The sequence below is a fragment of the Equus caballus genome, chromosome 30, assembly GCF_041296265.1.
Source record: "Equus caballus isolate H_3958 breed thoroughbred chromosome 30, TB-T2T, whole genome shotgun sequence".
Lineage (NCBI taxonomy): Eukaryota > Metazoa > Chordata > Mammalia > Perissodactyla > Equidae > Equus > Equus caballus.
In genome coordinates, this window is record NC_091713.1 from 11,211,549 (window position 1) to 11,234,924 (window position 23,376).

Here is a 23,376-nt window from a genome sequence, read left to right on the forward strand (position 1 = left end):
TCCTTTTCATGTGGACTCAGTGCCAACGTCACCTCAGAGAGCCCTTCTCTGACACCAAGGTCAAGGGTCCCCCATCATCTGTCTCCCGGACCCTCTTTCACTGTCTTCATACCACTTCTAATGCTTCTCTGCATTTTCTTTCTTCCCTCACTAGCCAGCTGCCTGAGGCTGGCCCTTATCTGTCTTGTTGGCTGCTGTAGCTCCAGCTCCCAGAAGTGCCTGGCACACAAGAGATGCTTAATCAATGTTTACTCACCACAGTGAATACAAACAAAACGAGAAGTCCTTCCCACGAGAATGCGTCTTCCTTCTCTGAATCCTCAAGCTGTGCTCCCCTGAGAAGCCCTCCCGACGAGACCCTCCCTGCACAGGTGAGCACCCCGATACGGGCTCTCTCACACCCGCTGCTGACTATTCTCACATGAGCAAGCTCCTCTGCAGTTATGTGTCTACACCCGTCTCCCACTCAGGTTGGTGAGAGAGTGTAACAGCACTGGTAGGTTCTCAGCAAGTGAAGAAACTCGTCTTAGACAGGAAGACTGGCAGAGCAGTTAGGAGCCTGGGTTCTCTGCGGGACTGCCTGATTTCAAAACCTAGCTTTGCTGTTTGCTGGTTGTGGGAACTTAGGTGAGTTTCTTGGACATTCTCTGACTCAATTTCCTCATCGTTAAAACAGGAATAATAATACTTAACACACAGGACGATTACAAGGAATTAATAGACATAAAATGCTTTGAATGAAGCCTGGTCCATAATAAGGACTTAAATGCAAGCTATTGTTTTAAAAATTCTATTCTAAGGAAGACTAACCATTTAAATTACTTGAAACCTAGTAGTTGCAACTTTGGCATAAATCAACGTGGCAGAGACAGACAGAAGGAATATAAGAGGGAAGAACCAGGTGGAGTGAATGCTGTGGAAATACACCAGTAACCTGTCTAATGACACAGGAAAGCTCCACTGGCTCCACGTGGTTCCGGAGACCCGGCCACAGGCCGAGCTTCTCCGTGACCAGTGCACAGGGACTCCTTCCTGCCCACACAGGTGAAATCAGACTCCTCGGTGGCCTGCCGCCTCCTCCAGGAAGACACTTAAACACATCTCCAGCCCACCACGCAAAACCATCATACAGTGGACATGACTCCACACGACTCCATTGTTTCTTACTCAGAAAAGATGGACTGTTTACAAAATTCCTAAGAGCCAGCACAATTTCTGAATGAGATTGAGAGCACAAGAGCCTGAGCTTAAAAAAGGAGACCAGGGTGGCTGGCCTTCCTGTGGTGGCTGGTGCCCGTCACTGCAGGCAGCCCTGCCCAGACCGTCCAAACGCAGGAGCAACCAGGCCCCGCGCCAGCACCGGGGCAGTGGTCAGAGGACTGTGTCAACACGCGCTGGAGAGGATGGCAGGGTCTGCCCCCAGGATGCGGCTGCCGACCCCAAGCCCCCAAACACCTCCTGGGAGGTGCAGGTCATGTACACGAAGCCGTCCTCGTCCTTGCAGTCCCTGTAGATCTCTGCCACGGTCACGCTCACGCTGGCCACACTCCTGTGGTTCACCAGCAGGTGAAAGGCTTCAGTGGCCCCGAGGACCATGCGGCTCCTGGGATGGAGGAGAGTGAGGGGGCAGGAAGGGGATGCAGCCTGCAGGGAACAGGCCCTGACCAAAGCCTCCCCTGGTTCGGCCAGTGTAAACTTATCTACCCAAGATGCCCCGCCTCCCTGCTCCAGTGTGTCCTCCTGAAGCTTGAGAGCCGCCCAGGAGAGGCCTGAGGGAGGTGCAGACTCCTGGGCTCCAGCCCCGGAGTTCACTTGAGAAGATCCAGGAAGCAGCCCAGGAAGCTGCAGGGTCGTGAAGCAGGCGGAGCTCACTGGGAGAAACGTTGCTCTAGAAGCACAGGCCCTCCACCTGCCGCCCCGTCGCTGCCCGGAGTCTTTCCAAGTGTCATTTCTATCCATTTGTCTGCCCACAGGAGTCACTGCTGAACCAGTAATTTGTATCTGGTCCTGACTTAACTTTTTGCACAAAACCTCAGCCCTCGTCCTATTTGATTCCCTAATAACAGATAAAGAATCCGCGGCACGGAAGTTAAACAATCTCATAGAAACAACTCGAACGTCCATCCACGGATGAATGGATAAACACAACGTGGTATATACATACTTATAAAAGGAGGAAATTCTGTCAATCAAATCCTACAACATGGGTGAACTTTGAGGACCTTATGCGAAGTGAAATAAGCCAGTCACAAAAAGACACTGTAGGATTCCACATTCATGAGGTCCCTGGAGCAGTCAAATTCACAGAGACGGGAAGGAAGCTGCGGGGCAGGGAGAGCGGCAAGGGCGAGTCAGCGGTACAGGCTCTCAGTGTGGGAAGCTGAAAAAGTTCTGGAGACGGAGGGTGGTGAAGGTTGCACAACGAGGTGAAGGTGTTTAATGCCCCTGAACTGCACACTTAGAAATGGTTAAGATGGTATTTTCTCACAATTAAAAATAAAATAGTAAAAGAAATTAAAGGACGTGCCCAAGGCGCTTCTCCATCTCTCTGCAGTGTCCCTGCGGCGCTGAGAGAGTGTTAGACTCTGTTCACTTTCCTGGGATTTAAAATGCCCAGGACTCTCAGACCGGCTCAGACTGCAAGGCCATTCTATCACTAACCAGAAAAATATCCATAGCTCGAAAATGCGGGGCAAAACCGTCTCCGTTTGCTATGAATTTAACGTTCAGAATTCCTGTGTGGTGCAAAGAGAAGGTATATTGCTGTGGGCTCTGACACATGAATTAAGCAGCTTTGCGGGACGTTCGGGAAGGAATTACTGCGCGAAAGTCTGAAGTTCCTCCTCTTGGGATGAGGATGCAGAGGCGCAGCCGTACCGGCTGGACTTCACGGGCATTCTGAATCGTTTTTGACAGCATAGCGAGTTGAGTCTGTCCGTAATGGCTAACCCTGTCTAACCGCCCCCCACCAAACATTAGGGGCACAGCGGGGCACTCCTGGCCCCTCGAGGAGAGGCTAAGGTCACGTGGTGCGTGGGAGGGGAGACAGTTTCAGAATCCGGTTAAGTCTGGATAATCTAAAGATAATAACCCAGCGCCCACCATTGTGCTGCTCTCCCCGGGCAGGCAGATGTCTGTTCTGCACCGGAAGGGCGGAGCTGAAGGCAGCCTGTTGCAATGAGCTCTTGCGTTTAGAAACTGCACCTTCCTCTCCTTTCTTCTGCTACCAGCCTCTCGTTTCATTAAGGTCCAGGAGCCCCCAAGAGTGAGAACTCTGTGGTCTGGAACCGTCCAGGGCAGGAATTTCTGTCTCGTGCATTATTCTATGCGCAGAGGCCAGCACAGCGTCTGACGCGTGGTGAGCACTAGGTATCAATACGCTTAAACGCGTTACTGCGTTGGAGAATGGGGAGTGTAGGAAAATGAGAGGCGCCGTACACGGGAAAAGGACGGAATGGGGTCACACTCACTTGCTGGTGAAGCCACTGATGCCCCCAGCAGTCTGGAGCCTGACAGGAGTTGGGATCGAAGCCAGACTTTGGTTTTTCTTGAGTTGCCCCCGTTCCACTGGATTAATCTCACCCTTAGCAGGTCTGAGGACAATGCAGAGTGTTCTAACAGCTCAAAAACATCATCGCAAAGGTTCTAAAGAAACCATCTGCGTCGGCCCAAACCTGTGAGAGGCTGTTGCCCGCGCAGGAGACTCACGCACCAGCCAGGTTTACGGAGCCCCCGCTCAGCTATTGTTAGTTTCATATCATTTTTATTGAGTCCAGCTGGCAGGTAACAACTTCAATCCCTTAAACCTTATTGTTAAAGTCAGCAACGTTTGCTTCACTTCGCCTTTCCTTGTTCCGAGCTGGTGGAGGCTGCATGTGGGGAAGGTCTGGCTCGTGTGCTCAGTGATGCCCGCAGGTGCACAGCGCACGTCCCTCCCTGCCACAAGGGGGGAGAATACCAGGGGCAAAATGCTGTCATTGGGCTTTTAAAACACCTGAAACCAGAGGGTTCTCTGGACTAGTTTCCAAAGTTTCCTTTGGGAAATTCTTAGAGAAATCTGAAGTCAGACATTACAACTCAGTACCAGTAAAATGTTGAAATAAGAGAGAGAACAGCTGTTACATCAATATCCGGAGCTCTCACTGTCATTAGAATTGCTAGCAAGGTACTTGCCACCTTTTAAAAGTTGGTTATTCATGAGATCATCCTTTTTAAAGACACACTTGAAGGGAAAAGGTGAAGCACAAATTCTTCCTCTTCTCACGCTGCCAGATCCCACCATCTCCAAGGCCCAGGGCTGCAGGGCACACGCCCCCGAGGGCTCCATGTCCCCTACCGCATGACGCCCTGGAACTGGGTCACGGTCAGCCCCTGCGGGCCCAGGAACTTGGTCTTGTCCAGCGCTGGCAGGAACTGCTCCCTGGGGAGCGCTCCCCCACCGCCTTTCAAGAGGGTCAGCATGACTCTCTTCTGAATCAGGGCCTTCAGTTCTCTGTGTCTTAGGCACTTGGAACAGAAAGAAGGAGGCCATTGGCTGGGTTTTAGTTTTTCAAAGAACAGGACATCACAGACCCCCCTAAGGGAGCACAGCGGAGTCTTACTGGGATCCCGCTGGGGAACTTCACCCAGATTCCAGCAACTTCCCCTCTTCTGGTTGCTGTGAATATTGAAGATGGCAGGTAATAGAAGTCTATATCTTTCCTCCCTGCCTCAAGGGCCAGAACCCAGACGGTGGGCCAAGAGCTTCTCCTGAGCTCTTCCTCCGCCCGAAGGGGCTGACACTCCGCCGAAGGGGCTGACACTCGCGCTTTTCTGCAGAGTCTGCGGTTTCTTCAACAGCTGTGCCTGCGCCTGAATTAAAACAAACAGAAAAATCCCACAACCAGGACCTAGCTCATCCCTCCAGCTGCTTCCTAACCCCCTGCAGGAGCCTAAAGGGGGCCCTTAAGTGGGGCTGTGTGACACCAGGCCTCTCCCGCCCTCCCTGGGCAGAAGGAGGTCAGATCTGAGGATGGAAAGGGAACACCTGCTTGCTGGTCAGAAAAAGTCACTTTGCTCACAACTAGCTAAATATGTGTCTTTGCTAAAGACATTAAGATTCCCAATGTGGTGCCCTGGTCCTCACTATAGCATGGTCCTTCGGCCTAAGCTGGGAGCTCTGTATAGAAACAGCCCAGTGCGAGGACATTCTAATACTGTAGTAATGAGGCAAATTGAAGATCGAGTCACTTTATCTGGAAATATGCTGCTGCTTTTCACAGCAAGAAATAGATACTCCAGAAAGGTTGAGTAATTTGCCCAGATAAAAAGAGGTGAAACTGCGGTTAAAATCCAGGTGTGTACCAAAGTACTATTTTACTCGGCAATTTTCCAACATATTTTGTCATATTTCTACAGCTCTAGGAATGTGGGTAGGACAGCTATTATCATACTCAGGGTCTTGCATTTAAAAGATGATGAAAGTGAGGTCCACAAAAATTAACTCGCAGGCCTAGGATCGACCAGACAGAGACAGACTCAGTTCTCCTTGTTCCTGGACCAGGAGGTTCCACCCCATCAGGCTTCTTTTATGCATTTATGATGGTTTTAGTGACTCAGCTTCCCCATATAGAAAACAATGTTGCTACGGATGTTGACCCCCTCCTTACTTCGAATCCCCTCATCCCCACACTAGTCCCCCCATCTTGTTCAGACCCATCCCCATCCTGGGAATAAACAGGACCATTTGTATTTCCTCCGAGGTTAGAGGAGGTACGTGATCTTCCAAGGTCATCTCTGGCACCATTCCTGCAGAGACATTTGACATTTGAAGAGTCTTCAGTCAGATGATGATGATACAGAGGAAAGCGGCCAGACGTTCTCCAGGTTTGTTGAGGGACAGAACAAAAAGCAGTAGTTTATTCCTAGTTTTTATTTAACTATTAAAGAATCTCTGTTGAAAAAAAATTTGCCTTTCCTCCTGCCTAGGAAGCTGGGACAGTTGATGCTGAGCACACTCTGAGGCCTTAAGTCCACAGGGTGGAGAGGGAGCACGGCCCCACTGGTTAGAAGGGTTTCTCAGGAGGCCTCCAGACCCTGGGGCCGCTCCTCCAGGAATGCTCTGCTTCTCTGACTCTGGAATAAGTCGGGGTGGTGGCTTGGGTCCACTTAGGGCCCTGGCACATCTTTCACAAAGACATGATTGCCTTAGCACCACTTTCTCTTTTCTCTCTTCTTGGCCCCTTCCTACCCATCCCCTCCCAATATCATTTAACCAATCCCTTGAGCCCTGGGCTTTCAAAATGTCTTTCTTATTGCTCAAGAAGAAAGAATTCTACTTATCATATCAACTTTTTGATATTTTCCTTTCATGATTATCTATATTTTATTTGAGAAAAATAATCATTACTACCATTTAGTGATTCTGTAGTTAGGATAGGCTATGCTATGCTGCAGGAAGAAACAGACCCCAGAATTCAATAGTGAAACATAAGAAAAGCTTGATTCTCACCCACTTCACAGTCCAATGCATGCTGGGGGGCTCTCTTATTTGGTTCTATTCCAGGAGAAATTCATGTACACACGTTGATTTACACTTGCAAGTGTGTCATCTCAAAGTCGTTTCCTTCCACAAGTTCAGATGAGAAAATAGGTGGAAAAGACACATTCTTAAACTTCTCCGACTTAATGTGCTTAAAGCAATACCTGTTGAGGGCCCGCTCCCCTTCCGTTGATGGATAATAGTCATACGATCCTACTGATACAGAGGCCTTTATCGTTAGTGAGCACTAATGTTCTCCACCACCATGATTGTTTGTTATTTTCCTGCAATGACTATGTTCTTTGTTGGTTTTATATTTGAATAGTCCACACAAAAAAGGGTGTCAGCTCTGGGAGCTACGCCATTTGGGCTGTGTGCTGTGTGCATTAATGGCTGTGTGCCCTTGGGCTAATGGACACACCCCTCTCTCTGCCTCGGTTACCTCATGTATAAAATAAAAATATCTTCCCTGTGGGACGGTGAGCATCAAATGAATTAGTTAATACATGCAAAAAGACTTAGAGCAGTGGTTGGCACATACTCCTCAATAAATGTGAGTTATTTTTTTTTGCCATTTTCCTGATGAAGAGCCTGAGGATCAGAGAGGTGACACAGAGTCCATGAAAAAGACAAGGTCAGCTGGACAACAGACTTGGCTTCTCAACATCACAAACTCTTTCATCACTGTTATCATCCTTCCTCAGATTTGGGAGGAAGCACACTTACTAAGTGTATTTGACACTGTGCTAATCACTACCCATATTTTCTCAATTATGTCTTCCAAAAAAGAGAACTGAATTTCAGAGAAACAAATAAGATGGTCTGGATTGTACAGCTGGTGGGATTTGAACTCACGTTTATACAGCGCAAAAACCATGCTCATTCCGTTATAACTTAATGTGTCCCATTCTTGAATTTCAAATACAAAACTTGGGTGTGAAAAATCTTGTGGTCTTAGGATCCTGCCTCCAGCTCCCACAATGCACTGGTCAGTCTCCTTTTGTGAGTCAGCTTTGCGGGTGTTTGTGTCTTATCCATGGGGATGAAAAAAGATGATCTGACCTCAAAGCATCCCTCAGACACAGGCAAGTAGGAAGGCAAAAATAAGCCTAGTATGGGCCTCAAAACAGTTTGCAAACTGGGTTGGAGAAGGTGTCAGGCTTTGATGAGCTCAAACACAAAAGCCCATTTTTCTAAGATCTGGAGAAAATTCTTGCTTTCTGCACCTCTTGTGTTTGCTGTAATGTACTCCTGAAGACACCTGGCCATTGGCCCTGTGGCCGCCTAAGAAACTTCCGTTTTCAGAGTCCTTGAAGCCGGGAGGAGGATACAGCACCAGTCAGTCATCATGACCTGATGGTCTGGCACTTTGGGAAGTTTTCCAGCCTGACCCCTGCCATGTGACCTTATCCCGAGAAACTCAGTTATAGGAACTTTGGGAGCTGTATTAGTTATCTATTGCTGCATAACAAATTACCCCAAAACTTAGTGGTTTAAAACAACAACAAGCATTTATCATCTCATACAATTTATGTGGGTCATGTATTCGGGAGCAGCTTAGCTGGGTGGTTCTGTCTTGGGGTCTCTCATACAGTTGCAGTCAAGCTGTTGGCCAGGGCTGGAGTCCTCCCAAAGCCTCACCAGGCTGAAGGATCTGCTTCCAAGATGGCTCAGCCACATGGCCAGAAAGTTGACGCTGGCTGCCGGCAGGAGCCCTCAGTTCTCTGCCATGTGAACCACTTCATAAAGGCTGCTTGAATGTCTTCACAACATGGCAGCTGGCTTCCCCCACAAGCAAATGATCTGGAAAAAGAATAGGGTGGAAGTCACAGTGTCTATTTTTTCCCCCAGCTTTATTTATTTATTTGTTTATTTATTTTTTTGCTAAGGAAGATTGGCCCTGAGCCAACATCTGTTGCCAATCTTCCTCTTTTTTTTTTCCTCCCCAAAGCCCCAGTACATAGTTGTATAGCCTAGTTCTAAGTCATTCTAGTTCTTCTATGTGGGATGCCACCACAGCATGGCTTGATGAGCAGTGTGTATGTCAGTGCCCAGGATCTGAACTGGCAAACCCTGGGCCACAAAAGTGGAGCATGTGTACTCAACCACTTGGCCGTGGGGCTGGCCCCACTCCCAGCTTTATTGAGACATAATGGGCTTACAACACTCTGTAAGTTTAAGGCATACAATGTGATGATTTGATATATGTATATACTGTGAAATGACTCCCACACTAAGGTTAGGTAACACATCCATCACCTCACATAGATACCATTCTTTTGTGTGCGTGGTGAGAACTTTTAAGATTGACTCTCTTAGCAACTTTCAAATATACAATACAGTCTTGTTAACTAGAGCCACCATGCTGTACATTACATCCCCAGGACTTATTCATCTTATAACTGGAAGTTTGTACCTTTTTTTTTTTTTTAAAGATTGGCACCTGAGCTAACAACTGTTGCCAATCTTCTTTTTTTTTTTTCCCTGCTTTTTTCGCCCGCAAATCCCCCCAGTACATAGTTGTATATCTTAGTTGCAGGTCCTTCTAGTTGTGGGATGTGGGACGCCACCTCAACAGGGCCTAACGAGCGGTGCCATGTCCTCCCCCAGGATCCAAACCCTGGGCCGCCGAAGCAAAGTGTGTGGACTTAACCACTTAGCCACAGGGCCAGCCCCTGGATTTTTTAGATGCTACATATAAGTGAGACCCTACAGTGCTTTATAAGCTAGCTCAGAAGACACGCTGTCATTTCCACAATTTATACATTTCCATTCCATTTATACAAGTGAGCCCTATTCATCGTGGGAAAGAACTGTGCAGGGACACGAAAGCCAGGAGGCCGGGATCATCGGGCCGTCCTGAATGCTGGCTACCACAGGAGTTGTTTTCTCTGAGCTTGTTTCCGCTTTCGTAAAAAAGGAGATCATTATTTTGACTTCACAGCAATATACTTGCATTCATTCAGCCACTCACTCAAAAACAAAGACTTATTAGATCCTTGTCCCGTTACAGGCTCTGTGGAAGGGGCTGAGGATCCAGTGAAGAGCAGTCATCGTAGTTACCGTCTTTCTGTCTTCATGGAGCTTTCTGGGGAGACAGACAATAAAATAAACACACGAGTAAAAGTAAGATGACTGGTGTGATATGTAATGAAGACAGTGAATTGAGGTTGGGAGCGGGCGTTCTGACTGGAGCTAACTCTTGGCCTCCCCATGCCTTCCCTCCACTACCCACTCACATGCAAGAACTGGAACTTCAGACGTAGGAATGGGGACAGGAAGAGAAACTGGCCATTCAGGAACCACTCACCGACTCTTGGCTGCCCCAAGACCTTTTGCAGTCTATTCCCTAGTTGAATTTCCACCGGCTCACGCCCCACAGTGCAAGCTGTGAAACGGCTCAGCTGGGCTCACTTTTCTGCAAACATAGTCTGGGCAGCCCTTCTCTGGCTTTGATCGCGTGAAGTCCTACACAGAATGCACTCCCTGCCTCGCCCCGCCTCTCCTCTCTCTCCCTCTCACACATCCCACTCAAGTCCGGTCAGGTTCCACATCCTAAAAAGGTCCCAAAGAGGGGCCCATCCTTTTCTCAAGGATTATTTGCTGTAGGTACAACGCATTTTGCATGAATATCCGCAGACATATTCATATTTGACTTTTCTTGTGCACATGAAATACAGACGGCTCTGGACCACTCCCAGCGAGCACTTCCTTAACCTTGCAGAGGGTACCGAGGAAACCGAGACCCAGCACCCACCCTCACCGCGGGCGCCGTGCTCACCGCTCCTCCCTTGTCTCCGTTCTCTGCACTAACTGGGCCGTTTGTTGCTTAGGTCTACTGGAGTCTGAGACAAAAACACACCTGCGAAACGGCCAGCAGGAACGGAATCCCGGAATGATCCACAGCACGGAATGGAGCGACCCCAAAGGCTTCCCAGGAAGGCTCTCAAGAGTTGTTCCCTCTTTCAGTCCCTTTTCTGTGGATTGGCTTCATATATTTTTGTGGCTAGTAAAATTATTAAAAATTCCTACTTTGGCTTAATAAATTAGCTTTAAAATGTTAATTACCATAAAATCTTGTGAGGTTCTTACTCTTTTCAAAATGCAGTACTGAAATATTCGATGAAACATTGTTCAAATACTGAAAAAAATAAAATCATTAAGAAATAAGTAGGGCCAGCCGCATGGCTCAGCCGTTAAGTTCAGACGTCCCACTTCAGCAGCCCAGGGTTCGCCAGTTCGGATCCCAGGTACAGACATGGCACCACTTGGCACGCCATGCTGTGGCGTCCCACATATAAAGTGGAGGAAGATGGGCATGGATGTTAGCTCAGGGCCAGTCTTCCTCAGCAAAAAGAGGAGGATTGTCAGCAGATGTTAGCTCAGGGCTGATATTGCTCAAAAAAAAAAAAAAGAAGTAAATCATGACACGCATTTTACGGAGTTAGAGTAATTAAAGATGAATTAATCTATGTATAATAACAGCAAAAGATGTTCAAATCATATGTGGATTTTTTAAAAGTTACTTGCAGAAATCATGTTTTAAAAAAAAACACAGAAAACAAAACTTTATATAAAGTAAAATACCCAGGGGAGAGGATTAGGGTTGGGAATATTAATCCACAAACACTTGAAGTTGGTCTGTAATGTTGGATTTTATTTATTTATTTTTGGTGGGGAAGGTTTGCCCTGAGCTGACATCTGTGCCAATCTTCCTGTTTTGTATGTGGGATGCCCCCTCAGCAGGGCTTGATGAGCAGTATGTGGATCTGCACTGGGGATCCGAACCGGTGAACCCTGGGATGCCGAAGCAGAGTGTGCAGACTTAACCACTACACTACCAGGCCGGCCCCTACTGTTGGAATTTTTATAAGTGGGAATATATTTGTGCTCTACTTGCATAATTAAAAGAAATAAAAATAAAATATTTATAAGTGGATGGTTTTTTAGAATAGACTTAAAGGTGCTTGGATTGTCTTTTCAGACGTTAAGGAATGTGGAGGAGCTGCCCTCTTGTGGAGCTTCTGGAATAGTCTTTAAATGGTTACTCAGAAATCAAAGAATTTATTGTGTTTAGTTCACAAGATTCTGGAGTTGCAATTTCTGAGTTACAGGTCAACCCCTCATGTTTGTCCTGTGAGAAAGAAGACAATAAATGTTCAGTGTTTTACCCAAAGTCACGTAGAGTTTTAGGTAAGTCAGAGTTACAGATCAAGGCTTCTGACTCCTACCTGCCTCCCCTGAATCGTGCGTCAACAAGTGTTTGATATCAACTGTGTTTGGAAAGAGTTCAGGTGCTGGATGATATACAGTGTGTGGCGGCTACAAGTCATTTAATAAGAAGAATGTGGAATGCTGACCATGTCGCCAGGATCTTGCTGGGAGCTGAGAAGCAAAGATGGATAATGCTTTTATTGTGTAGTGGATTGTAAAATTTAATATAATTGACACGTTTAATAATAGCATTACCCTCAAAGCTGCATCTAATCATTAAACAAGCATCATATAATAAGCAACAGCAGCCTACTGCTGGGGAGGGGCAAGGGCGTGGAGAGAGGCCCCTTCTGAGCAACAGGTGCACAAGGAAGGTGAAAACCCAGGATAGAACAGGAACACTGAAGAAAACAACAAAACCCTGGCACCATAGCATCCCCCACCCCGGTCCCCCGCCAACCACAAGGTAACACTAGAGGAATATGAAGTCAGGGGTTCAGTTCTGATGATCGTAGCAACAACACACCCAACCCACTTAAACTCCTAACTAGACTTTAGCAATGCCCCACTCTGACCACCTAGTAGCAGAAGAGGCACGCCCGCTTCCAAACATAAATATTTACTTCAGTCACTACCATCTACATCAACACAGATGCACTCAGTCAAACTAGATGACACACAAAAAAAGCAAGGAAAGAGAAAACACTGTCAAAGACACAAGATACAGAACCAGATTCAGAGATGACCCAGATATTGGAAATATCAGAAAAGGAATTTAAAATAACTGTGGTTAATAGGTTCTAGTGGAAAAGGTGGATGATATGCATGAGCAGATGGTGAAATGTCAGTGGAGAGATCAGAACTACAAAAGCAAAATAGAAATGCTAGAAATAAAAAAAACCACACACACAAAAGCAGAGATGAAGAGCCAAGGAAGGAACTGGCAAACTTGAAAGTGGGTTCATAGAAATCACACAAAAGGAAAAATAGAGGAAAAACAGAAAGTAAACATAACAGCATAAGAGCTGCAGGAGAATTTTGAGCAGTCTAACGTGGTGTAACTAGAATCCCAAAAGGAGAAGAGAGAACAGGAGGTAAACAGGGCCCTGGGACGGGCGGCATGCTGTCCAGTTTGGCTTCACTTTCTCCCTTCTTTGCAGCCCCGTGCCTCACCTTCCCTCAGCTGTGCTCCCACCTTTAAGATCAGAGGCTGTCTGGTGCCAGCTGTCCAGAGGAAACCTCAGGTCTTTGGGAAGTGAGGATAGTTGCTTCATCTTGTGCATGAGGGACAGGATCTGTGGTGTCTAGTTGCTACATTTCATCTATTTTAAGGTACACATTGCAACATTTTTGAAAATAGTGTCTTAAAGTTGGTGGGGTGTCAATATAACGGATTTTTTCTTTCAATGATATTAAAACAATGATGCATCTTACAGTTTACATCTTCAATTTCATGAAATACTAGTACTATTTAAAAAAATTATTGTAAAACAAAGTGCAGAAAACCATACAAAACAGCTAATGGCTTGATAAGTTATTATAAGGCTAACACCTTACCTTATGGTATGGATAGCTTAATAAGCTATTATGTTCCTGTAAGACAAACCCTGTCATAAAATACACCACCCAGGAAATAAAAGCTCTGCCAGCCACTCCCGGAATCCCCCCGACTGGCTTTGTCCTAATCCAGTGCCCTCCCCACCCCCGGGAGTAACCACTCTCCTGAATTCTATACTTATCGCTTCCTCATGCATTTCTATTTTTTATCACCAAAGTGTGCATCCCTAAATGATCTACTTTAGTTTTGTCCATTTTTTAATATAGAACTTCCCTCCCCATCCCTTTCCTTACAAAGTGTCTGTTGAAAATCCCAGGGTATTAACCTGTAGTTTCTCACAGTCTGGAATTGCTAATGACACTTTGTGCTGAGGAACTCACGTTCCTCTGATCATCCAGCAGTGTGATCAGACTCATCTCCAATCTCCTGCAAGATTGTGGAGGATGCTGAGTTCTTTCATTCAGAGGCATGAAATGTGTGATTGTCTTTTTGTGATATTAACCACTCCTGATGCTTAAAGTCTAAATCCATTGGTCCACTGGGGGTTGCAAAATGGTGATACTATCTTTCTTTTTGTTAGTTAGAACTCTAAAAAGAGATTTCCCCTCCATTCATCTGCTGTTTGGTTACCCAGTGGTACAGTTCAGAGGAAAGACGGGAAAAATGATTGATATTTCTCCTTTATTTTCCCATTTTCAAGATAGTAAATTGATGTTCTGTCATTCTCTGAAGATAAGTTTCTTTAATATGTTTATGATGGGTTTCAATAAATTGTAATTAGTATGCTTTTTCAAGACCAAATTTTCTCATGTTTGGACAGTGGGAGCCTCTTTAAGTTGGATCCTAATTTTTTTTGAAATTACAGAGTAACCTGTGATCACTTCTGTGTTAACAAGATAGTCCAGGCTTATCTTTTACATTTCCAGCCAGACTATTTTACCAAGAAGCTCTGATTTCTTTTAATGAAAAATAGTATTTGAAGACTACAAGCAGAGTAAGAGAGATGCTTATTGATACTGGATTGGTTATTTCTAGGTCTCTTCAGTGTGTATATATATATATGTAGTACATATGCATATATATACAGTGTGTATATACATACCTAAATATTTTATCTATGTTTCTATCAGTACTTCTAATTCAAATTCATAACTACAGGGATTTAAAAAACATTAACCCACTCTGTATTATATCTGTATCTCCTTTTCCCCACATCAAGAATCCTGGTTCTCAAGAAAATTAGAGATGAATTAAAATATCCCATAAATATTCATTTACTTTATCCCACATTATACACACAACAGTCCTAAAGTGACAATACTATCAAACTGCCACCATCTAAACCAAATGTCCCTGGACATCTCTTCCTGTTAGTCGTACTGCCTCTGTCTTCTGGACACAGCCATTGCATACCACACTCTCCCTTAACTCTATTTTTCTTATTTTATTCTAGATTTTATTTTTCCTTTTTTTCCCCAAAGCCCCCTGGTACACAGTTGGGTATTTTTTTTTTTTTTAGTTGTGGGTCCTTCCAGTTGTAGCATGTGGGACACTGCCTCAGCATGGCCTGATGAGTGCCATGTCCACACCCAGAATTTGAACCGGTGAAACCCTGGGCCGCCAAAGTGGAGCATGCAAACTTAACTACTCGGCCACAGGGCTGGCCCCTTAACTCTATTTTTCAATTGTACAAGTTATTATTTGTTTAATGTCCACTACCAGTCTTTATGGTGCTATTTCTTTAGTCATTTTGGTTATCTCATGGAACTCATTTTCTGATAGATTCCTAGCTTAAGGGAATAATATTTCCCAAATTGGATTAGTTGGATAAGTTTGTGCCCTTTATACTTGAAAGTCCATTTTTTTGGATATAAAATATTTTCCTTCAATTTTTCCTTGCATATCTTTAAAATTTTACTCCATTTCTTCAGTATAAAGTATAATTGTAGAACAGTCTGATGATCACGTAATTCTTTTTCTTATATGTTACCTGCTGTGTTTACCTACCCGAAGGATCTTTTCTTTCATTAAAGAATAGTCACTTTATGTTAGTTATGTCTTGGTGTTAGCTGTTTTGGGTCAATAATCTTAGCTATAAGTGCACTTTAAACATGTTATTTCTGACCAGTGATGTCAGCATCACAGTGGAGTGCGTTGTTCCCTTTGTCTCTCCCCTCAAGTTACAACCAGTAGGCCATCCATAGACCAACAAAGGACTCTGCACGGCACACCACACCTGAGATATCCATACATCTGAAAGTGGAAGGACTGGACCTCCTGGAGGTGGTGGAATCAAGGGAACAGGGGCAGCAGGTCCCAAGATGGGAGGTTCCAGGAACTGCAGGTGCACCTTGATCTGTGGCCCCAGGAACTGCAGTAATGCCTGTGAAAGGAGGCCCCAGGAACCCAGACAGCCCATGCTCCTGGAGGTGCCAGGAACCACTGCAAGACCCATGACAGGAGGCTCTGGAAACTGCAACAATACTTGGGGTCCAGCTCCCTCCCTGGCTTCTGGTGGCAGTGCCCTCAACACAGGCCCTTCTAGTAGCGGGGGCTGCATACAAGACCCAAGAACCCCAGCAGCAGTAGTGGTGTCCATGACCTGAGGATCCAGGAACCGTGGTGGTGCTCACAACCCCCATGGTGGCGGCTGTGTTGCTCATGACCCTGGCCCACATGGCAGCAGTGGTGACACTACAAACCCAGTGTCCCTGGCAGAGCAGTGCCAGCATCTCTAGAAAACCTGGTGGCAACAGTGCACATGGCAGAGAGCCTGTGGAGAGCCAGGTAAGCAACAGCAGAGCCCACAGCCTGGTCCCCCACAGCTGCAGCAGCATTTGCAACTTCAGCTCTCCCAGCTGGAGCAGTGGCATCTGAAGACTGAACAAACTGGATGTGGTAGAGGTGCTTGTCACCCCAGACCCTGTCCCACTCTCCCCCTCCCCACACCACAGTCAGGGAACCCATGACTCAGGCAACGCCAGAAGCAGCAGAGGTGTTCACTAGCCTGGTCACCCCAGTGGCAACACCCATGATTACAGTGACATCATAAGCAGCAAAGCACAGCAACCTCAAAGGCACAAGCAGCACAAGGAGGGCACTGACAATGCCTCTGGCAGAGGCAGTGGAAGGTGGAAAGGGCAGGCTCTCAAATACAAGCAGCAGCTCAGGACCGAAGTAAATAGAATCTTACCCAAATAAGACAGGTGCTTGCTATCACAAATGTGCTGGCAAAGGAAGAACTCATCAACCACCATGAAAAACTAAAAGAAAATGACAATTCTCTTGAAGCCAAACTTGAAGTCACAGAAGATTACAATCTAACTGATAGAAAATTCAAAATAGCTGTTATGAAGAAAATCAATGAGTTACAAGAAAACTCAGAAAGACAGTTCAATGAGCTCAGGAATAAAATTAATGAAGAGGAGTACTTCATCAAAGAGATTGAAAACCTGAAAAAGAACCAAATAGAAATTCTGGAGCTGAAGAATATAATAAATGAGATGAAGAATAAAGCAGAAAATATTGGAAATAGAGTGGCCCATATGAAAGAGAGAACTAGTGAGCCTGATGATAGAAACCCATAAATGATTCAAGTGGAAGAGGAAGGAGCTAATATTTTTTAAAAATAGAGAAATTCTATGAGAAACATCTGACTCAGTTAGAAAAAGCAACATAAGGATAGTGGGTATCCCAGAAGAAGAGAGGGAGAAAGAAGCAGAGAGCTTATTTAAAGAAATAATAGCCGATAACTTCCAAAATCTGGGGAAGAAAGAGGAAACACTAGTACATGAAGCTAATACAACATCCAATTATCTCAACACAAAAAGACCTTCTTCAAGGCATATTATGTTAACATTGCCAAAATTCAATGACAAAGAAAGAATATTAAGGATGGCCAAAGAGAAGAAAATAACTTACAAAGGAGTCCCCCTTAGCCTATCAGCAGATTTCTCAGCAGAAACTCTATACTAGGAGAGAGTGGAATGATATATTCAAAATACTGAAAGATAAAAACTGTCAGGCAAGAATACTCTACCCAGCAAAGTTATCTTCCAAATCTGAAGGAGAAATAAGGGCTTTCTCGGAGAAACTAAAGCTGAGGAAGTTCATTGCCACTAGAAATGCCCTCCAAGAAATCTTGAAAAGAGCTCTCCTACCTGAAACAAAAAGGCAAAGGTATGCAAAGCCTTAAGCAAAGTGATAGAATCAGAAAATTGCAACTCTGTATCAGAATAGGTTAGTAAACACTTAGTTATAACATAAAGGCTGGGGAAGAAAGTGTTAAAAATAACTATAATCACTTCAATTTGGTAACAAATTCACAACACAAAAAGGGATAATTTGTGACAACAAGAAACAAGGGGAATAGGAAAAAGGACTATATAATCTATGAGATCTTTTATATAAATCTCATGGTAATCACACACACAAAAATCTCAGAGCAGAGTCATGAGACAAAAAATAGGGATCTGAGAAACACATCAAAGAAAACCACCAAACTGAAATGGTAGACAGAAACATAAGGAAAAAGAAACAATGGAAATACAGAACCAGAAAACAAAAGATAAAATGGCACTAGTAAGCTCTCATATATCAATAATTGCCCTAAATATGAATGGATTGAATTCACCAATCAAAAGACACAGGGTGGCTGGGGGGATTAAAAAACAAGACCCAACAATATGCTACCTCCAGGAGACCCATTTCAGCTCTAAAGACAAACATAGGCTTAAAATGAAGAGATGGAGGATGATACTCCAAGCAAATGGAAACCAAAAGAAAGCAGATGTAGCCATTCTTATATCAGACAAGATAGACTTCAAGCCAAAGAAGATAAGATTCAAAGATGGACATTATATAATGATAAGAGGACAATACACAAAAAATACAGAACACTCATTAGTATACAGGCACCTAACATAGGAGCACCAAAACATATAAAGCAACTATTAACAGACCTAAAAGGAGAAATAGAGAGCAACATAATAATAATAGGGGACTTTAATACCTCACTAACATCAATGGATAGATCATCCAGAGAAGCAACAAGGAAACACTGGCCTTAAATGAAATACTAGAGCAGATGTCCTTAATAGATATATACAGAACATGCCATCAAAAAGCAGCAGAATATACATTATCATCAAGTGTACATGCAACATTCCCAAAGATAAACCATATGTTGGGAAACAAAACAAGTTTCAACAAATTTAAGACTGAAATCATATCAAACATCTTTTCTGACCACAATGTAATGAAACTAGAAACCAAATACAAGAAGAAAGCTGGAAAAGTCACAAATATGTGGAGAATAAATAATATGCTGCTGAATAATCATTGGATCAATGAAGAAATCAAAAAATACCCAGAAACAAATGCAAATGAAAACAAAATATATGGGATGCAGCAAAAGTGGTACTAAGGGGGAAGTTTACAGCAATACAGGCATATCTCAAGAGACAAGAAAAATCTCAAATAAAAAATCTAACAGTATACCTAAAAGAACTAGAAAAAGAACAAAGCCCAAAGTCAGTAAAAAAGGAAACAATTAAAATCATAGTAGAAATAAATGAAAGAGACAAAAAGACAATAGAAAAGATGACTAAAACTAAAAGCTGGTTCTTCAAAAAGATAAACAAAACTGATAAACCCTTAGCTAGACTAAGAAAATAAGAGAGCAGTCTCAAATAACTAAAATCAGAAATGAAAGACAAGAAATTACAATGGATATCACAGAAATACAAAGGATTATAAGAGAATACTATGAAAAGCTATATGCCAACAAATTGGATAACCTAGAAGAAATAAATTCTTAGAATCATACAACTTCCCAAAACTGAATCAAGAAGAAATAGGGAATCTGAATAGATCAATCACTAGTAAAGGGGTTGAAATAGTGATCAAAAACCTCCTCCAAAACAAAAGTCCAGGACCAGATTGCTTCTCTGGTGAATTCTACCAAACATTCACAGCAGATTTAATATCTATCCTTCTTGAAGTCTTCCAAAAAACTGAAGATGACAGGATGCTTCCCAACTCATTTTACAAGGCCAACACTACCCTGATATCAAAATCAGACAAGGACAACACAAAAAGAAATATTACAGGTCAATATCACCGATGAACACAGATGTAAAAATCCTCAACAAAATATTAGCAAATTGAATACAACAATACATTAAATGGATCATACACCATGACCAAGTGGGATTTATTCCAGGGATGCAGGGATGGTTCAACATCCACAAATCAATCAACGTGATACACGACATTTACAAAATGAAGAATAAAAATCACATGACCATCTCAACAGACGCATGGAAAGCATTTGACAAGATTCAATATCCCTTTATGGTAAAAAATCTCAGTAATATGGGCATAGAAGGAAAGTACCTCAACATAATAAAGGCAACAAACCCACAGTCAACATTATACTCAATGGGAAAAAAATGAAAGCTATTGCTCCAAGAACAGGAACAGGACAATGGTGCCTACTCTCACCACTCTTATTCAACATAGTATTGGAAGTCCCAGTCAGAGCAATAAGGCCAAAAAAGAAAAAAAAGAAAGAAATAAGAGGTATCTAAATTGGAAAGTAAATAAAACTGTCACTCTTTGCAGATGACACGATTTTATATATAGAACACCTTAAAGAATCCATCAAAAAACAATTAGAAATAACTAATGAATATGGTAAAGTTGCATGGTACAAAATCAACATACAAAAATCAACTGTGTTTCTATACCCTAACAACGAACTAACAGAAAGACAAATCAAGAATACAACCCCATTTACAATCACAACAAAAAAAGAATAAATAGCTAGAAATAAATTTAACCAAGGATGTGAAAGATTTGTACACTGAAAACTATAAGACACTGTTCAAAGAAATCAAAGATATGAAGAAATGGAAAGATATTCTATGCTCATGGATTGGAAGAATCAACATAGTTAAAATGTTCATATTATTACCTACAATGATCTACAGATTCAACACAACCCAAATCAGAATCTCAACATTATTCACAGAAATAGAACAAAGAACCCTAAAATTTATATGGAACAACAAAAGACCCTGACTAGCCAAAGCAATCTTGAGAAAAAAGAACAAAGCTGAGGTACACAATCCCCAACTTCAATATATACCACAAAGCTATAGTAATCAAAACAGCACTGTACTGGCACAAAAGCAGACACACAGACCAATGGAGCAGAATCGAGAGCTCAGAAATAAAGCCACACATCTATGGAAAGCTAATCTTTGACAAAGAAGTCAAGAACGTGCAATGGAGAAAGGAAAGTCTCTTCAATAAATGGTGTTGGGAAAACTGGACAGGGCTGGCCTGGTGGCCCAGTGGTTAAGTTCGCAAATTCCACTTTAGTGGCCCAGGGTTCACCGGTTCAGATCCTGGGTGCGGACATGGCACTGCTTGGCAAAAGCCATGCTATGGTAGGTGTCCCACGTATAAAGTGGAGGAGGATGGGCACGGGTGTTAGCTCAGGGCCAGTCTTCCTCAGCAAAAAGAGAAGGATTGGCAGCAGTTAGCTCAGAGCTAATTTTCCTCAAAAAAAAAAAAAAGAAAAGAAAAGAAAAGAAAACTAGACAGCCACATGCAAAAGAATGAAAGAAATCCATTATCTTACACCATACACAAAAACTAACTCAAATGGATTACAGACCTCAAACCATAAGATGCCTAGAAGAAAACATAGCCTCTATGCTCTTTGACATCAGTCTTAGCAGTATCTTTTTGAATATGTTCCCTTAGGCAAGGGAAACAACAACAAAAAAAACAAATGGAACTACATCAAAGTAAAAAGCTTCTACATAGCAAAGGAAACCATCAACAAAATGAAGACAGTCTACCAAATGGGAGAAAACACTTGCAAACCACATACCTGATAAGAGGTTAACATCCAAGATATACAAAGTCCTAGAACTGAAGAAAAAACCCCAGCAACCTGATCAAAAAATGGGCAGAGGATAAAAACAGGCACTTTTCCAAAGATATAAAGATGGCCAACAGGCACATGAAAAGACGTTCAACGTCTCTTAATTATTAGGGAAATGCAAATCAAAATGACAATATCATCACATGACTATCAGAATGGCTGTTATTAAAAAGATAAGAGGGCCAGCCCAGTGATGCAGCGGTTAAGTGCACATGTTCCACTTCTACGGCCTGGGGTTCCTGGTTTGGATGCTGGGTGTGGACATGGCACCACTTGTCGAGCCATGCTGTGGTAGCTGTCCCACATATAAAGTGGAAGAAGATGGGCACAGATGTTAGCTCAGGGCCAGTCTTCCTCAGCAAAAAGAGGACGATTGGCAGATGTTATCTCAGGGCTAATCTTCCTCCAAAAAAAAAAAAAAAAAAAGGAGAAGAAGAAGAGGAAGAAACAAGTATTGGAGAGAATGTGGAGAAAAGAGACCCCCCCCCCCCCCTACACTGCTGGTGGGGATATAAATTGGCACAACTACGGAAAACAGTATGGGGATTCCTCAAAAAATTAAAAACAGAAATACCATATAATTCAGCTATCCTACTTCTGGGTATTTATCCAAAGAACATGAAAACACTAGTTAAAAAAGATATATGCCCCACTATGTTCACTGCAGCATTATTCACAATAGCCAAGAGTTGGAAGCCACCTAAGTGCCTGTCGATGGATGAACAGATAATGATATGGTGTATATATACAATGGAATACTACTCAGCCATAAAAAAATGAAATCTTGCCATTCGCAACAACATAGATGGACCCTGAGGGTATTATGCTAAGTGAAGTCAGACAAAGCCAAATACTGTATGATTTCACTTATATGTGGAAGATAAACACACACAGATATGGAGGACAGACTGGTGGTTGCCAGAGGGCAAGGGGGTGAGAGAGAGTGAAAGGGCTAAAGGAGCACATGTCTACGTGATGGATGGAAAGTAGACTTTTGGTGGTGAACATGATGCAGTCTATACAGAAGTTGAAATATAGTGATGTACACCTGAAATTTATACAATGTTATAAACCAGTTACCTCAATAAAAAAATAAAAATATTATTTCAAATGGTTTTTTATATTAGGAGTTTTCTGGAATTAGTGTTTTATTTTTCCTTCAAAGACTCCTATTATCTGTATATTGGACCTTCTGTCCCTATCTTCAATATTTGTCACTTTCTAATCTTTGGAAGTCTTTTTTCCATTTTGTTTTACCTTCTATTTCTTTTAGGGCATTAATTGCAGTGTTTGCTTCTGTTCCTTATTCTAAATATCCCGTATAGCTTGTATCATTTTCTTAAAATCTTTTAACACAATTTCAAATAGACTAGTTTTGATCTTCTCTTTGGGCCATGGTAGATTTTTATCATCTGTACAGACTTTATTCTGCTTTTTGTAAAAAATTAAAATAACTTCGTAACAATTGATCTAAAAACTTTTCTGTGGTTTCTTTTAAAGTAAAATTAGTTTTCCTAAACATTGAGAAGGAAGCATGGTTCATAGAGATTCTTGAACTTCAGAGCTTTATTTTGTGTTCAAAAATAGGACATTCTGCTGAGATTTCCTGGTCAACTGTTCCTTCTTCCAGTTGCATTTTAACCTTCTCTTCCTTTGTCTCCTGCTCAATTTTGATTTTACTCCCAAAGTAAAAGCAGTCCTGGAAGGGAGCCTGGGAAAGTGGGCCCATCAGCTTCGAGAGTTCACACGGACTAGACGCTTCAGCCTTCAGACATTACTCCGGGGCCCCTGCACTCACTCACTATTGGAAGGGCCGAGCCCCTCCCGGTTTCAAATGCCGTTTCCAGTTTGGCCTGCTATATTGCATTGGTTCCTGCAAGTTCTGTTCTTAGGTCCTCGATGCCCTGCTGCCTTCCTCTGCTTCTCCTGGATGGAGGCCAATACCGTCCTGTGGTCCTGTGGCTGTTGGTGGCTTGTCCTCACCCACTTATAACTTAGGATGTAAGGACACCATGTCACCTAAATTTGTTGCAGTGTCATCCATAGGTTTTTGATTCTGCTATCCAGTTGCTGTTACGTGGGATTTGGAGACTGAAACACTTGGCACTACTGCCATCTTCCCTTTTA

At 43.3% G+C, this 23,376-nt stretch overlaps 1 protein-coding gene and 1 long non-coding RNA gene across 3 annotated transcripts; both read right to left on the reverse strand.

Moving 5' to 3' along the window:
* Positions 1-1,371: 1,371 nt before the first annotated feature.
* On the reverse strand, positions 1,372-7,403 carry LOC138921523 (microtubule-associated proteins 1A/1B light chain 3C-like). Its single transcript, XM_070255745.1, has 4 exons — positions 7,376-7,403; positions 4,781-4,851; positions 4,337-4,506; positions 1,372-1,603 (listed from the first exon to the last, which is right to left on the reverse strand). Exons 1-4 carry the CDS (start codon positions 7,401-7,403, stop codon positions 1,372-1,374), a joined length of 501 nt encoding a protein of 166 aa, XP_070111846.1.
* A 609-nt stretch (positions 7,404-8,012) lies between these two features.
* LOC106782895 (uncharacterized) lies at positions 8,013-10,372 on the reverse strand. 2 transcript variants are annotated; one of them, XR_001380269.3, is made up of 3 exons: positions 10,302-10,372; positions 9,495-9,608; positions 8,013-8,323 (listed from the first exon to the last, which is right to left on the reverse strand). It is a non-coding gene; the product is annotated as an uncharacterized lncRNA (long non-coding RNA). The 2 variants fall into 2 exon arrangements; XR_001380270.3 differs by having other exon boundaries at positions 9,831-10,350.
* Positions 10,373-23,376: the final 13,004 nt, after the last annotated feature.

Excerpts from the sequence above, each read along its gene's own strand:
- LOC138921523 (XM_070255745.1), bottom strand. The coding sequence starts at position 7,403 with ATGAGCATGGTTTTTGCGCTGTATAAAC. Across the intron at positions 4,852-7,375 it reads GGTTTTTGCGCTGTATAAAC|GCGCAGGCACAGCTGTTGAA; the intron begins GTGAGTTCAAAT and ends GTTTTAATTCAG. Across the intron at positions 1,604-4,336 it reads CAGTTCCAGGGCGTCATGCG|GAGCCGCATGGTCCTCGGGG; the intron begins GTAGGGGACATG and ends CCTCCATCCCAG.